General features: G+C 37.3%; 1 protein-coding gene across 9 annotated transcripts in view; it reads left to right on the top strand.

The window, feature by feature from the left end:
* Positions 1–12,204, top strand: part of EML1 (EMAP like 1) — a 164,128-nt gene that overhangs the window by 93,558 nt on the left and 58,366 nt on the right. For 5 of the 9 annotated variants that reach the window (XM_075926585.2, XM_075926584.2, XM_006123772.5 and 2 more), the window contains 2 exons: positions 3,949–4,014; positions 7,852–7,984. In XM_075926585.2, the coding sequence (XP_075782700.1) occupies positions 3,949–4,014; positions 7,852–7,984 (199 nt within the window). The remainder of the gene's footprint in view (positions 1–3,948; positions 4,015–7,851; positions 7,985–12,204) is intronic. The other 4 variants (XM_006123775.5, XM_075926587.2, XM_075926589.2 and 1 more) reach the window with 1 other exon arrangement.

Below are 12,204 nucleotides of genomic sequence, written 5' to 3'. Positions count from 1 at the left end.
AAACTATCAGATCCTCCCCTGGGATAGTGCTTGGGGTGTGTTATAGACCACCAGGATCCAATTTGGATATGGATAGAGACCTCTTTAATGTTTTTAATGAAGTAAATACTCATTGAAACTGTGTAATCATGGGAGATTTCAACTTTCCAGATATAGACTGGAGAACAAGTGCTAGTAATAGTAATAGGGCTCAGATTTTCCTAGATGTGATAGCTGATGAATTCCTTCATCAAGTAGTTGCTGAACCAACAAGGGGGGATGCTATTTTAGATTTGGTTTTGGTTTTGGTGAGTAGCGAGGACCTCATAGATGAAATGGTTGTAGGAGACAACCTTGGCTCGAGTGATCATGAGCTAATTCAGTTTAAATTAAATGGAAGGATAAACAAAAATAAATCTGAGACTAGGGTTTTTGATTTCAAAAGGGCTAACTTTAGTAAATTAAGGAAATTCGTTAGGGAAGTTGATTGGACTAAAGAAATTATGGATCTTAAAGTGGAGGAGGCCTGGAATTATTTTAAGTTAAAGTTGCAGAAGCTGTCAGAAGCCTGTATTCCTAGAAAAGGGAAAACATTTATAGGCAGGTGTGTTAGACCACGCTGGATGAGCAAGCATCTCAGAGAGGTGATTAAGAAAAAGCAGAAAGCATATAAGGAGTGGAAAATGGGAGGGATCAGTAAAGAAAGCTACCTTATTGAGGTTAGAGCATGTAGGGATAAAGTGAGAAAGGCTAAAAGTCAGGTAGAGTTGGACCTTGCAAAGAGAATTAAAACCAATAGTAAAAGATTTTATAGCCATATAAATAGGAAAAAAACAAAAAAAGAAGAAGTAGGACCACTAATTACTAAGGATGGAGTGGAGGTTAAGGATAATCTAGGAATGGCCCAGTATTTGAACAAATACTTTGCTTCAGTTTTTAATGAGGCTAATGAAGATCTTAGGGATAATGGTAAGTTAACAAATGGGACTGAGGATAAGGAGGTAGATATTATCATATCTGAGGTGAAAGCCAAACTTGAACAGCTTAATGGGAGTAAATCGGGGGGCCCAGATGGTCTTCATCCAAGAATATTAAAGGAACTGGCACATGAACTTGCAAGTCCATTAGTAACAATTTTTAATAAATCTCTAAACTCAGGGGTTGTACCATTTGACTGGAGAATTGCTAATATAGTTCCAATTTTTAAGAAAGGGAAAAAAAGCGACCCGGGTAACTATAGGCCTGTTAGTTTGACATCTGTAGTATGTAAGATCCTGGAAAAAATTTTGAAGGCGAAAGTAGTTAGAGACATTGAGGCTAATGGCAATTGGGACAAATTACAACATGGTTTTACAAAAGGTAGATCGTGCCAAACCAACCTGATCTCCTTTTTTGAGAAAATAACAGATTTTTTAGATAAAGGAAATGCAGTGGATCTAATCTACCTCGACTTTAGTAAGGCATTTGATACAGTACCACATAGGGAATTATTGGTTAAATTGGAAAAGATAGGGATTAATATGAAAGTTGAGAGGTGGATAAGCAACTGGTTAAAGGGGAGACTACAGCGGGTCATACTGAAAGGTGAACTGTCAGGTTGGAGGAAGGTTACTAGCGGAGTTCCTCAGGGACCAGTTTTGGGGCCAATTTTATTTAATCTTTTTATTGCTGATCTTGGCACCAAAAGTGGAAGTATCCTAATAAAATTTGCAGATGACACAAAGTTGGGAGCTATTGCCAATTCAGAAAAGGATCGGGATATCATACAGAAAGATCTGGATGATCTTGTAAATTGGAGTGATAGCAATAGGATGAAATTTAATAGTGAGAAGTGTAAGGTTATGCATTTAGGGATTAATAACAAGAATTTTAGTTATAAGCTGGGGACACATCAGTTGGAAGTAACGGAGGAGGAGAAGGACCTCGGGAATCCTGGTTGATTATAGAATGACTATGAGCCGCCATTGTGACATGGCCGTGAAAAAGGCTAATACGATCTTGGGATGTATTAGGCGAGGTATTTCCAGTAGGGATAAGGAGGTGTTAGTGCCATTATACAAGGCATTGGTGAGACCCCATTTGGAATACTGTGTGCAGTTCTGGTCTCCCGTGTTTAAGAAGGATGAATTCAAACTGGAACAGGTACAAAGAAGGGCCACTAGGATGATCCGAGGAATGGAAAACCTGTCTTATGAAAGGAGACTTAAGGAGCTTGGCTTGTTTACTTTAACCAAAAGAAGGCTGAGAGGGGACATGATTGCACTTTTTAAATATATTAGAGGGATAAATACCAGGGAGGGAGAGGAATTATTTAAGTTTAATACCAATGTGGACACAAGAACAAATGGATATAAGCTGCTGGCTAGTAGGAAGTTTAGACTTGAGATTAGATGAAGGTTTCTAACCATTAGAGGAGTGAAGTTCTGGAACGGCCTTCCAAGGGAAGTAGTGGGGGCAAAAGATCTATCTGGTTTCAAGATTAAACTAGATGGGTTTATGAAGGGGATGGGGATGAGATAACATGATCTTGGTAACTAATTGACCATTCATTATCAGTGGGAAATAGGTCAATGGAGGGATGATAGGAGTTACTATAGAGAACTTTCTGGGTGTCTGGCTGATGAGTCTTGCCCACATGCTCAGGGTTTAGCTGATCGCCATATTTGGGGTCGGGAAGGAATTTTCCTCCAGGGTAGATTGGCAGAGGCCCTGGAGGTTTTTCACCTTCCTCTGTAGCATGGGGTACAGATCACAGCTAGAGGATTCTCTGCATCTTGGGGTCTTCAAAGTATTTGAAGGCTTCAATATCTGAGATATAGGTGAGAGGATTATTCTAGGAGGGGTGGGTGAGATGTTGTGGCCTGCACTGTGCAGGGGGTCAGACTAGATGATCATAATGGTCCCTTCTGACCTTAAAGTCTAAAGTCTATAAGGCTTGCTGTAACCAGAATTACATGGTGTAAGTAGCAGTCTGGTGCAGTCAGATTTGCTTACTATAAAAATGTGGTGAGTTTGTTGTCATTTGAAAGTTATTCAGTAGTGCATGATTTTTTGTTTGTTTTTTTCTCCTTTGTTTTATAATCTTGATAGAAGTAATTATGGCAAACTAGATGTATAAACCATAGATTCACAAACTAGAACTGTGAATTAGGTTCACAAACTCTTTGATACCTGAATTATGAAAGTATTTTCATGATGTGTGTGAGATACGTTCACTTAAAATTAACTTTTAAAATTTCTATTTGAAGAAAAATATGTATTTAAGGGTCTTGTAATTAAGTTACAGAGCTGAGAATCAGAGATCTGGATTTTCCTTCTGGACCTGACACAGATCTTATGTGTGACCTTGTTCCATCAGTTACTTCTTGAACCCTGATGCAGCAAAACAATTGAACACATGCTTTGGTGAATTAGGGCCTTTGTGTGTTTTAGAAGGGAAAGCTAGCAGCTCACTGTGAAACTAAATTAAAGGGTTTTAAAATAGTAGTTCTTCTTTGAGTGCTTCTTTACACTCATGGGACCACATGAGAGAAAGGTAAACTCCTAGCTGAACTTTGAAGACCTGGCACTGGGGATTGCAGTGGATTGCAGATATGAGAACCACTGCAGACTGCTTACATTTTTCCATGGCATAATAGTTAACTTTCCTTGGTTTAAAGCCTAATGAATTCCAATTTTAGAGAGTGTTAGGAAACGAAACTGAAAATAAAATCAGTTATTGCTAGTGCAAGTGTTGTATGATCATTTGTGTGAGGTCTCAGTCATGTAGTTTAAAAATACATATAATGAAACTTCAGTTGCTTACCTACTTTAGTTAGGAATGCATTTACTAATGGCTTTTAAACAATTCATTAGCCAATTATATAGAATATTTACAACTCCCTGCCTTTCTTTTATGTATATTTGTTATTCTTTCCTTTTTTCAATTATTGGTTTGTTTGTAACTTTAATAGCCCTATTAATCCATAGATCTGAGTATGACTAAAAAAGCAGCTGCTGCTGAGCCTGATAAACATGTCAGTGCTGCTACCACAGGTAAGACCCTGAAGCAACAGAACTTGCAAAATAAATATGTAACAACTTAAAAAACTATAATATGAATGAGTTACTAGCAAGCTAAAAGTACTGACACGTTTGAAGTTATTTGACAGTTATTTGACAGTGATAGCTGTTTAGAATAAGTGTAGTAAATAAAAACCCACCGAATATATAACTGATTAATTATAGAATTTAAAAAAGTATTAACAATTCCAGGTTACTGCTGTACTGCACACCTTTTTCACTCTCACTTTGTAGTGGATCTTTGTGCTTGTCACTTGATTGCAGGGTAAACTCCTATAGTTAATAACAGGGCAGCATTTATGACATACTGTTGAGGTAATTCTGATTCTTTCAGGTAGGAAGGTAGGTACACAATTACCTTCTCATTACAACACTCTTCAATTAGGGCTGTTAACTGATGTGCATTAATACCTGCGATTAACACAGGGAAGGATTAACACGTTAATTTTTTAACACGCTAATTGCAGGCGTTAATGCTGCACTGCCCCTTTGAAGCACTGCTCCGGCACTTCAAAGGGGTAGCGCATTAGGAGCCTGGGATCAGCTGGAGTGCTCAGCTGACCCTGGGCTCCGTGCAGCACTACCCCTTTGAAGCACCGAACCTGCGCTTCAAAGAGGCAGTGCTACACATAGCCCGGGGTCAACTAGGGACTCCAGCTGATCCCAGGGTCCCATGGTGCTGCCCTTTGGAAACACCAGGGAGGCTTTTCCAAGGGGCAGCTGCACTGAGCCTGGAGTCAGTTGAGGACTCCAGCTGATCCCGGGCTTCTGCAGCACTGCCCATTTGAAATGCCGCCACAGTGTTTCTCAAAGGGGCAGTGCATGCAATTAATTGCGCAATTAATCACTGAGGCATGCTAGCTTTGTGGCCTGGTTTTGCCACAAGGGGATGCTGAGTATCAATAGTAACTGTTAACATCATTACTGGGCTCAGTCCTGAAAAGCTCTAAGTACCCCATCCCATTGCAGTGAAGCACTTACACACAGATTCAGGAAAGCATGTATGCATGTGCTTAATATTAAGCTTGTGAAGAATCCTGCTTATCTGGTCTCATCACATGTGTGAGTGCTTTGCTGTATTGCTCCAGAGTTCTCATCACAGTGCAGGAATATGCTCTAAAAAGTCTAAAGGAATGGCAGGACTAAAAATGACAGACCCATACATAGTCTGGCAAACACAAATGGAACAAATATGCCTAAATCAGCATTCAAGGAGCCTGCATACATATGATTTATTACTAGTTAACTAATGAGTTGTTTGGTTAGGGATGAAAAACATTAAGAAACAAATTAAAGTAGTCAATTGGAAGATGGCAACATTATTACCAGAAGCGACAATCAGCCACAAAGTTCAGAATTCAGGAGTCTAGCATCTCAGTACTATACTATTCCAGAAAGACTGAAAAATAAAAGGAATATGTGACATACTGTTAGAGGAAAATGAAGTTTGCAGAATTGTATCCCATCTCTGTGGTGCCTGTTTGTGGATGTAGTCACTCCTTTTCCTACTACTGCTACTTTCCAATAGTAATAATATAAAATATACAGTAATCATCAGGAATGCTTAGCCCCTCAGTTTGAGATAGTAGACACAATTTTGTGTTGCATAATTCCATTGATTTGAATGATAGTAGTTCTCTCCTGACTTTAGTGGAGTTGTAACTACAAAAAATTGATTCAGTATCTTCAGAGAAAGGAGGTGCCCAGTGGTAGCTGGACTATGACTACTTCCACAACCTTCTAGGCTTTTCCAACAATGATTGATTCCTTTGCTGGGTCCTGATATGTCTCTGTTTCAGAATTTAGCTATTCTGGTAAGGGAAAGGAGTGAAATCTCCCAGATTACACACATTTTATTTTCCTGCAAGAGCATCTGTCCCCATGGGACCAACGCTCATGAAGTCGTCTGGGCTTCCTGCACATGTGTACTTTTGGATGCAGGAGAGTGGTGCCAATTGTGTAAGTGCCCAGCAGCTGAGACTTGCTACCTGAGTAGCTTTTTCCATCATCTTAAAGATGGTTAGTTTACATTTCATATAGCATCTTCTTGGATAGATAGTTTGCAAACAGGATATATCAAATATTTACAGAAACTGTTTGATGGGATCCAAGCATAGCAACTGTTTAAAACAGTTACAAACATTTTAAAGCAAGATTTAAAATGGCAGGAGAATTTAAATAAACAGAATATAATTTTCAAAACTGGAATTTTACAAGGAGATGTAAGTTACATTTCTGGTCTCGTAGTAATAATAATAGTAATCTCTTAATTATAATGTGTGGTAAAACCTGGATTTTATAGCTTCCCTGAAAGATGGTGCTTCCAAAACTAATACACGTTTTAGAATCACACTGAAGTATTGGTTTGATACTAATTTTAGAGGGAAAAGAATGCCTCTTGAATCTCACATCTCCTGGAAATGCCCTCTTTTGGCTAATGTCTTCCTCTAAACTCAAAGATTTTGTCACCTTTAGAAAGACGGTTATAGGTTACCTAGCCCAGCCAGTAGCTCCTACTGCCCTCACAGTTAGGAAGACCCCCAAGCAAGGGAAAAACTTGAAACAACTTGTAGCAAAAGTTATGAGAAGTTCCATCCAAGTTCAGACAGCTCTATGAACATTTCAGTTCCTTGCTTTTTTTTTCTGTAGGTAGTGAACTAGCCATGATGAAAGCAGTGGATATAAACACATAAAGAAAGTTACTAAGTTTATATGTGCTAATTATTTACATAAATTAAGCAGTTTAAAATTTAGCTGTGGCATTAAAATATGCTGTTTCAAAACACTTTCTCTAACTGTAATTACTATTTATTCTATTTTTATTGTTCACACCTTAACCATTGATTAATTAACATATGGCTGAGTTGAATATTTTTGATAAAATATAGCTCCAAAATTAATTCCACATATAATGTGTGTAGAATTTGTTTTTCTACATTGTGGGGTGGATTTTATTGGCCAAGATGACTTGAGAGTAGAGAATCTCAGTAAAATCTATGCTTCTATTGACTCCAGTGGCATTTTCTCACTTTATAAATATATAACATATATATCTCCCCTATTTGCTGGGTTGTCAGACATGAAACCACATACTTAAAAGCAAGTTTTTATTACAGTATATAGACCTTGAGAGAGCTTGTTGCATAGCCGTCATTGAATAACTTCATTATTTAAGAACAGAATAATAAATAATCTTTTAACTATAACAGTTGTTTAGAATCTGGATATTCACCTTCCTTTCTGGTGCTACATTGAACATGCTCTATCTACAAGGGAAGTGGATTTATTTTTTTGGAGAGTAGGCTGATTTAGGGTTGTGGTTAATACTGCACTTGCTCACTAAGCAGTCCCACTGAACTGCAGTAGCTGCCAATATTAAGAGTTGCAGAATTAGACCCTGAAGCAGTACAAAGGTTATTTCACTCATGTCATTATGAATATGTTTAACAATAACAATTATTTACCCCTTGCAGCAGAGATATAGCAAATGAAATTTCAGAAATGTGACTACAGGCGTATTATATTGAAAGATTTCTGAATGCAATAAATTATTCAAGCTGTAACTTGTTACTAGTTAAATATTCAGTTTACATTCTTATAGGAAGCCGATTCTAAAATGATTTCCTTATAATAAATACAGCTATAGCTAAAGTTTAGTTAATTTGTTGCTGGTTAATTTTTAATCCCTACTTTACTTCAAAAGTGTCTGTGAAATATATGTAACATATGTAACCTTTTTTGTTATCTGCAGAAATAAAATGTTGGCCTTTTCAGTGCAAGCTGTGATTTTACCATCTGCTTGTCTTACAGCTAGACCGTTGGTGCAAACATTGCCATTAAGGACTACTATTAATAATGGAACCGTCTTACCAAAGAAACCAAGTGGCTCTCTCCCTTCCCCATCAGGATCTAGGAAGGAAACTGTGCCACCATCAACTAAAAGGTATGGAGAAACCTGAAATATGTGTAAGGTTATTAAACTAATTAAGAAAGTAGTAAGTCCCATTGTTATGCTTTTTATAAGAGCATATATGTGCAGGTTTTTTCTCTTTAGATAACACTTTTCAAAGCAATGATCTAGATAATTAAGTGTTTTACAATTTTATAGATACTTATAACACCTCTCCATTTATAAGAGGTTAATCAAACATACTGTTGTTGCAATAAATACCACAGAAATACACAATGATTAATCTTATTATTTATGTTTTTTCTTGATTCTGGGGTCTGGTAGATTAAGAGTAGGAAATTTCTGTTTTGGATTATAGAACACATTCTGAAAAGTAGTGCCACAGCTCTTTGTTATACACAGTAGAAGAAACAAAATCTGGGGAAAACTTTCAGTCCTGCAATAAAGTCATATAATGCTATTTGTCACTTTTTCTTAGTAAAATTATTTTATATAGAAATCTAATTTGCTGTGTTGTACAAGGAAATTCACTTATTTTAAATCATGCCTAGAAAATTCTTATTCCAGTGAAAACAGCCCTGCTCTGGCTAATTACTATTAACATGTATTTAAATCCCTTTAAAAATAACTTAAATGTCTTGGGTTTAGTTTAAAACTGGTATGCTGCATATTTGTGTATTCCATTGCATATCCAAGCTCTGGGAAATTTAAGAGGGTGGAGGCTACAGGTTCTGTTCAAGAAAACCTGAGATGCACTGCAGAGCTGGTCTGTTATTCCCTATTGTGCAAAACATAAGATTTTGTGTATGAATGACTTCTCCTTCTGCATTCTCCTATCTTGAATGCCAAGTCAGCATTGGTTGGTGGTGATACCAGTTGCTGGAGAGCAGGTTGTTGAGATGAGAATAGCAATGTGTCCAGAAATGACTTGTGTTTGTAGAAGGAGCTAGGGATACAGAGGGCACAGGTTTTTGATTATGCATGAGGTGGAAACCTATAGGGTGCTATAATGGAAATCTGCAGTTGACTAAGTAAAAGGGGAGTGTTGCTGAGTATGCAGAATGCTCAAGTTATTGTAACTACAAAACTCTCAGCACAAAGCAGCTTCTACTTTACACCACCCAGAAATAGAATCAAGAAATATCACACTGTTGTTTTTTTCCTTGCTCAGATAGGGCCTCTATGACCTGGGGGCTTGCTACAGTTGCAAGATCAGCAGGATTTTTTGAACTAGTCCTGCTGATGGGAAGGAAAGATGCATTTTACCCTTTTAAATGTAATCAGAATGTTTAAAATATTTTAAAAAAGCAAAACTATTTTAGTGTTTCAGAAGTAAAATAACACCAATTAATATATATTGCATTTTAGGGTTTTTAATTTTATTCATCATAATTTCTTTCTGTAGCACTAATAAAAAAGAGTGTCACATAGATGCATTTATTTTGCAGTTACTATGAGTATTAAAATTAACCCATTTTCAGAAATTTATATCACAACTAAACTTCAAGAGGAATAGGGGTTTTAAAAAAGTACACTTGGCCATGAGCTACTTTGTCATTGGATTACTGTGATAGGAAGACTGGATTTACTTTTTAGATTATTATCCACTGCTGAAAGCTTCTGATATTTACTCCTAAACTAACTTGTAGGATTCTTAGTTTTTATGATAAATTATGTGTAACTCACACCTGGTGTGGTTGACTATCCTGTGCAGTGGCACTTAGACTACAGCAACAGATCTGACCAAGAGACCTCTACAGCATGAGCTGAGAGCCAACTCACTTTTAGCTCAAAGGATAGAGGCTCCTATACTAAGCTCCAGAGGTCTCAGGTTCAAATTTGCCAGTTGGCAGCTACATATGCTTCAGATATTCAATATCTGGAGTAGTTTTATTCTAAATAAGCATGTTATGCATATTAATAGTCAGAAAAATGAGTTCATTTATATATAAAATGTTGTGCATTTATTAAGAATGTTAAATATTGACTAATTGACTAATCAAATAGTCGATGCATTTTGCATCGACTATTCAATTAGTCCATAGGGTGCCTCTGCCTTTGAAGTGTTGCTACACTTAGGGCTGTTGCTACACTTCAAAGGGAAAAGCACTGCATGGAGCCAAGGGTCAGCTGGGGACTCTCCCACTGGCCCTGGGCTCCATGCAGCACTGCAGGGGAGTCCCCAACGGATCCTGGGCTCCACGTGGTGCTGCTTCGAAACTCCACGTGCAGCCTGGGGACACCCTAGCTGGCCCCGGGCTGCACACGGCTTTTCAAAGCCCCAGTGCCATGTGGAGCCCGGGGTCTGGCTCCAGGCTCTTAGCACATTGCCTCTTTGAAGCACCCCGTCTGCACACGCCCCCTAGTTTCCTTTTTCTGATAGAGGCAGCAAGGTCGGGGGGAGTGGCTAGTCAACTAACCTGTCGACTATCTGATAAGTATTTGCTTATTGGATAGTCAACTAGTCCTTCACGTCCCTAGCATTAATAGTGAACCATTCCATATTCAAATTTTAAGAGCATGTGTGTGATAGAATTGAAAATGTGTCAGCAAAAAGGAACTATATTTTACATAACTTATTTGCATTAAGAAGCTTAATGGTTGTTTCATTTTATATAGTATATGTAATTTTAAAGAAACCACGTGAGAGAGGGAATTATTATAATACCCATTTTAAAGATGCTGACATTGTCAGAAACATTGAAGGGACACAAATTGTACTTTTGTCTGAATTTTTTTAAACTTATTATTGATATTTATAACTGATTCTTAGGATTACTATGGCTGAAAAATGTATTCTTCAGTTTGTTGTGTGTCTGACTGTACTTTGTGTATGTTCTTTATTGCTGTTTACCCTGGATAGTTAGTCATTTTCCTTTGTTGGTACAGATCTTTCATGCTTTCTTAGGGTGTGTCTAGACTACAGGGTTTTGTTGACAAAAGTGGAATTTTGTCAACAAAACTATACCTACGTCTACACTACCGCCGAGTTCTGTCGACATAACGTCAACAGAACTCGGCAGTTTTGTCGACATCGGTAAACCTCATTCTGCAAGGAATAATGCCTTTTGTAGACAGAGTTCTGTTGACAGGAGGCGTTATTGCATCTACTCTGTCCTTTGCATCTACACTCTCATGTTGACAAAGCAGCTTGCTTTGTTGATGGAACTGGATGCAGTCTAGACGCTCTTTGTCGACAGAAGCTTTGTCGACAGTATCTGTCGACAAAGTCTTTGTTGACAAAAGCCTGTAGTCTAGACGTACCCTGCGGGAAGAGAGATATTTTTTAAACAACAAAAAGTATATTATTGTAAAAATCACAGAATTGGCAAGGATTTGGAGGCGGAGTTCATACCTGAAACTACTTTTAATTTTTTTTTAAATTGACTAGAAATGACATTATTGGAGTTGTCTTGCTCAAGACTGCATTAGAGCAAATATTAGATCTCAAGAATCCCTAATTTATAGTCCTGCTCGCAATTTAGGACAACTGAAACTGAGTTAACATGTCTTTTGACATCAGTTTCTTTTAAATTGTATTTACATTTTGGTGGTTAACTCATTTGGACCCAAACTTGCCCTCCTTATTCTCTTTACCATAGTAAAGAGATGTGGTTTAGAATTTACCCATGTTTCTAATGTGGTAATTAATTTTTGGATTGGAAGTGACTTCTTATACTATCAGGAATGTATGATGGAGGAGGGGAATAGGAGACTTGTGTCTTTGTCATTGAACTGAAACTCACAGATTTTTATTCAAGCTCTACTAAAGACTCCCTAAATGTCTTATATAAATGACTTGGTGCCTTGGTTCCCTGTTGGTAAATTCAGTGTGACACCTGCCATTCAGACATGGCTGTTATAAGATTTAATTCATTAATAAGGACACTGATCTCAGAGTTGAGAATACTTAGCACTTTTCAATATCCAGCTCTAATATTTGTGCTCTAGCACCTTATATCTGAGGATTTCATTGAAATTGCTATATAGGTATAAATTACTTACAGTACCATAAAGGAAAATGTTTGGATGTTTTTGAATATCAGTGTTTGGAATACTGCCTGTATTATTCTGAACAGCATGTATGTGCATGGAATATTATTTGAAATTCTAATTTAGAATACAAGGAGAATTTTATGTTATGAACAATTGATTTTTATTCTCACCCTATGCAAAGTATTTTGAGGATCAATAATTAATATAAATGTTGTGCTTGGAAGCAGTCAACCACAGAATGTTAATGCTTAGTGTTC

Source organism: Pelodiscus sinensis, chromosome 5 (genome assembly GCF_052426305.1).
Source record: "Pelodiscus sinensis isolate ZL-2025 chromosome 5, ASM5242630v1, whole genome shotgun sequence".
Lineage (NCBI taxonomy): Eukaryota > Metazoa > Chordata > Testudines > Trionychidae > Pelodiscus > Pelodiscus sinensis.
This window is presented reverse-complemented; position numbering and strand designations above follow the sequence as displayed.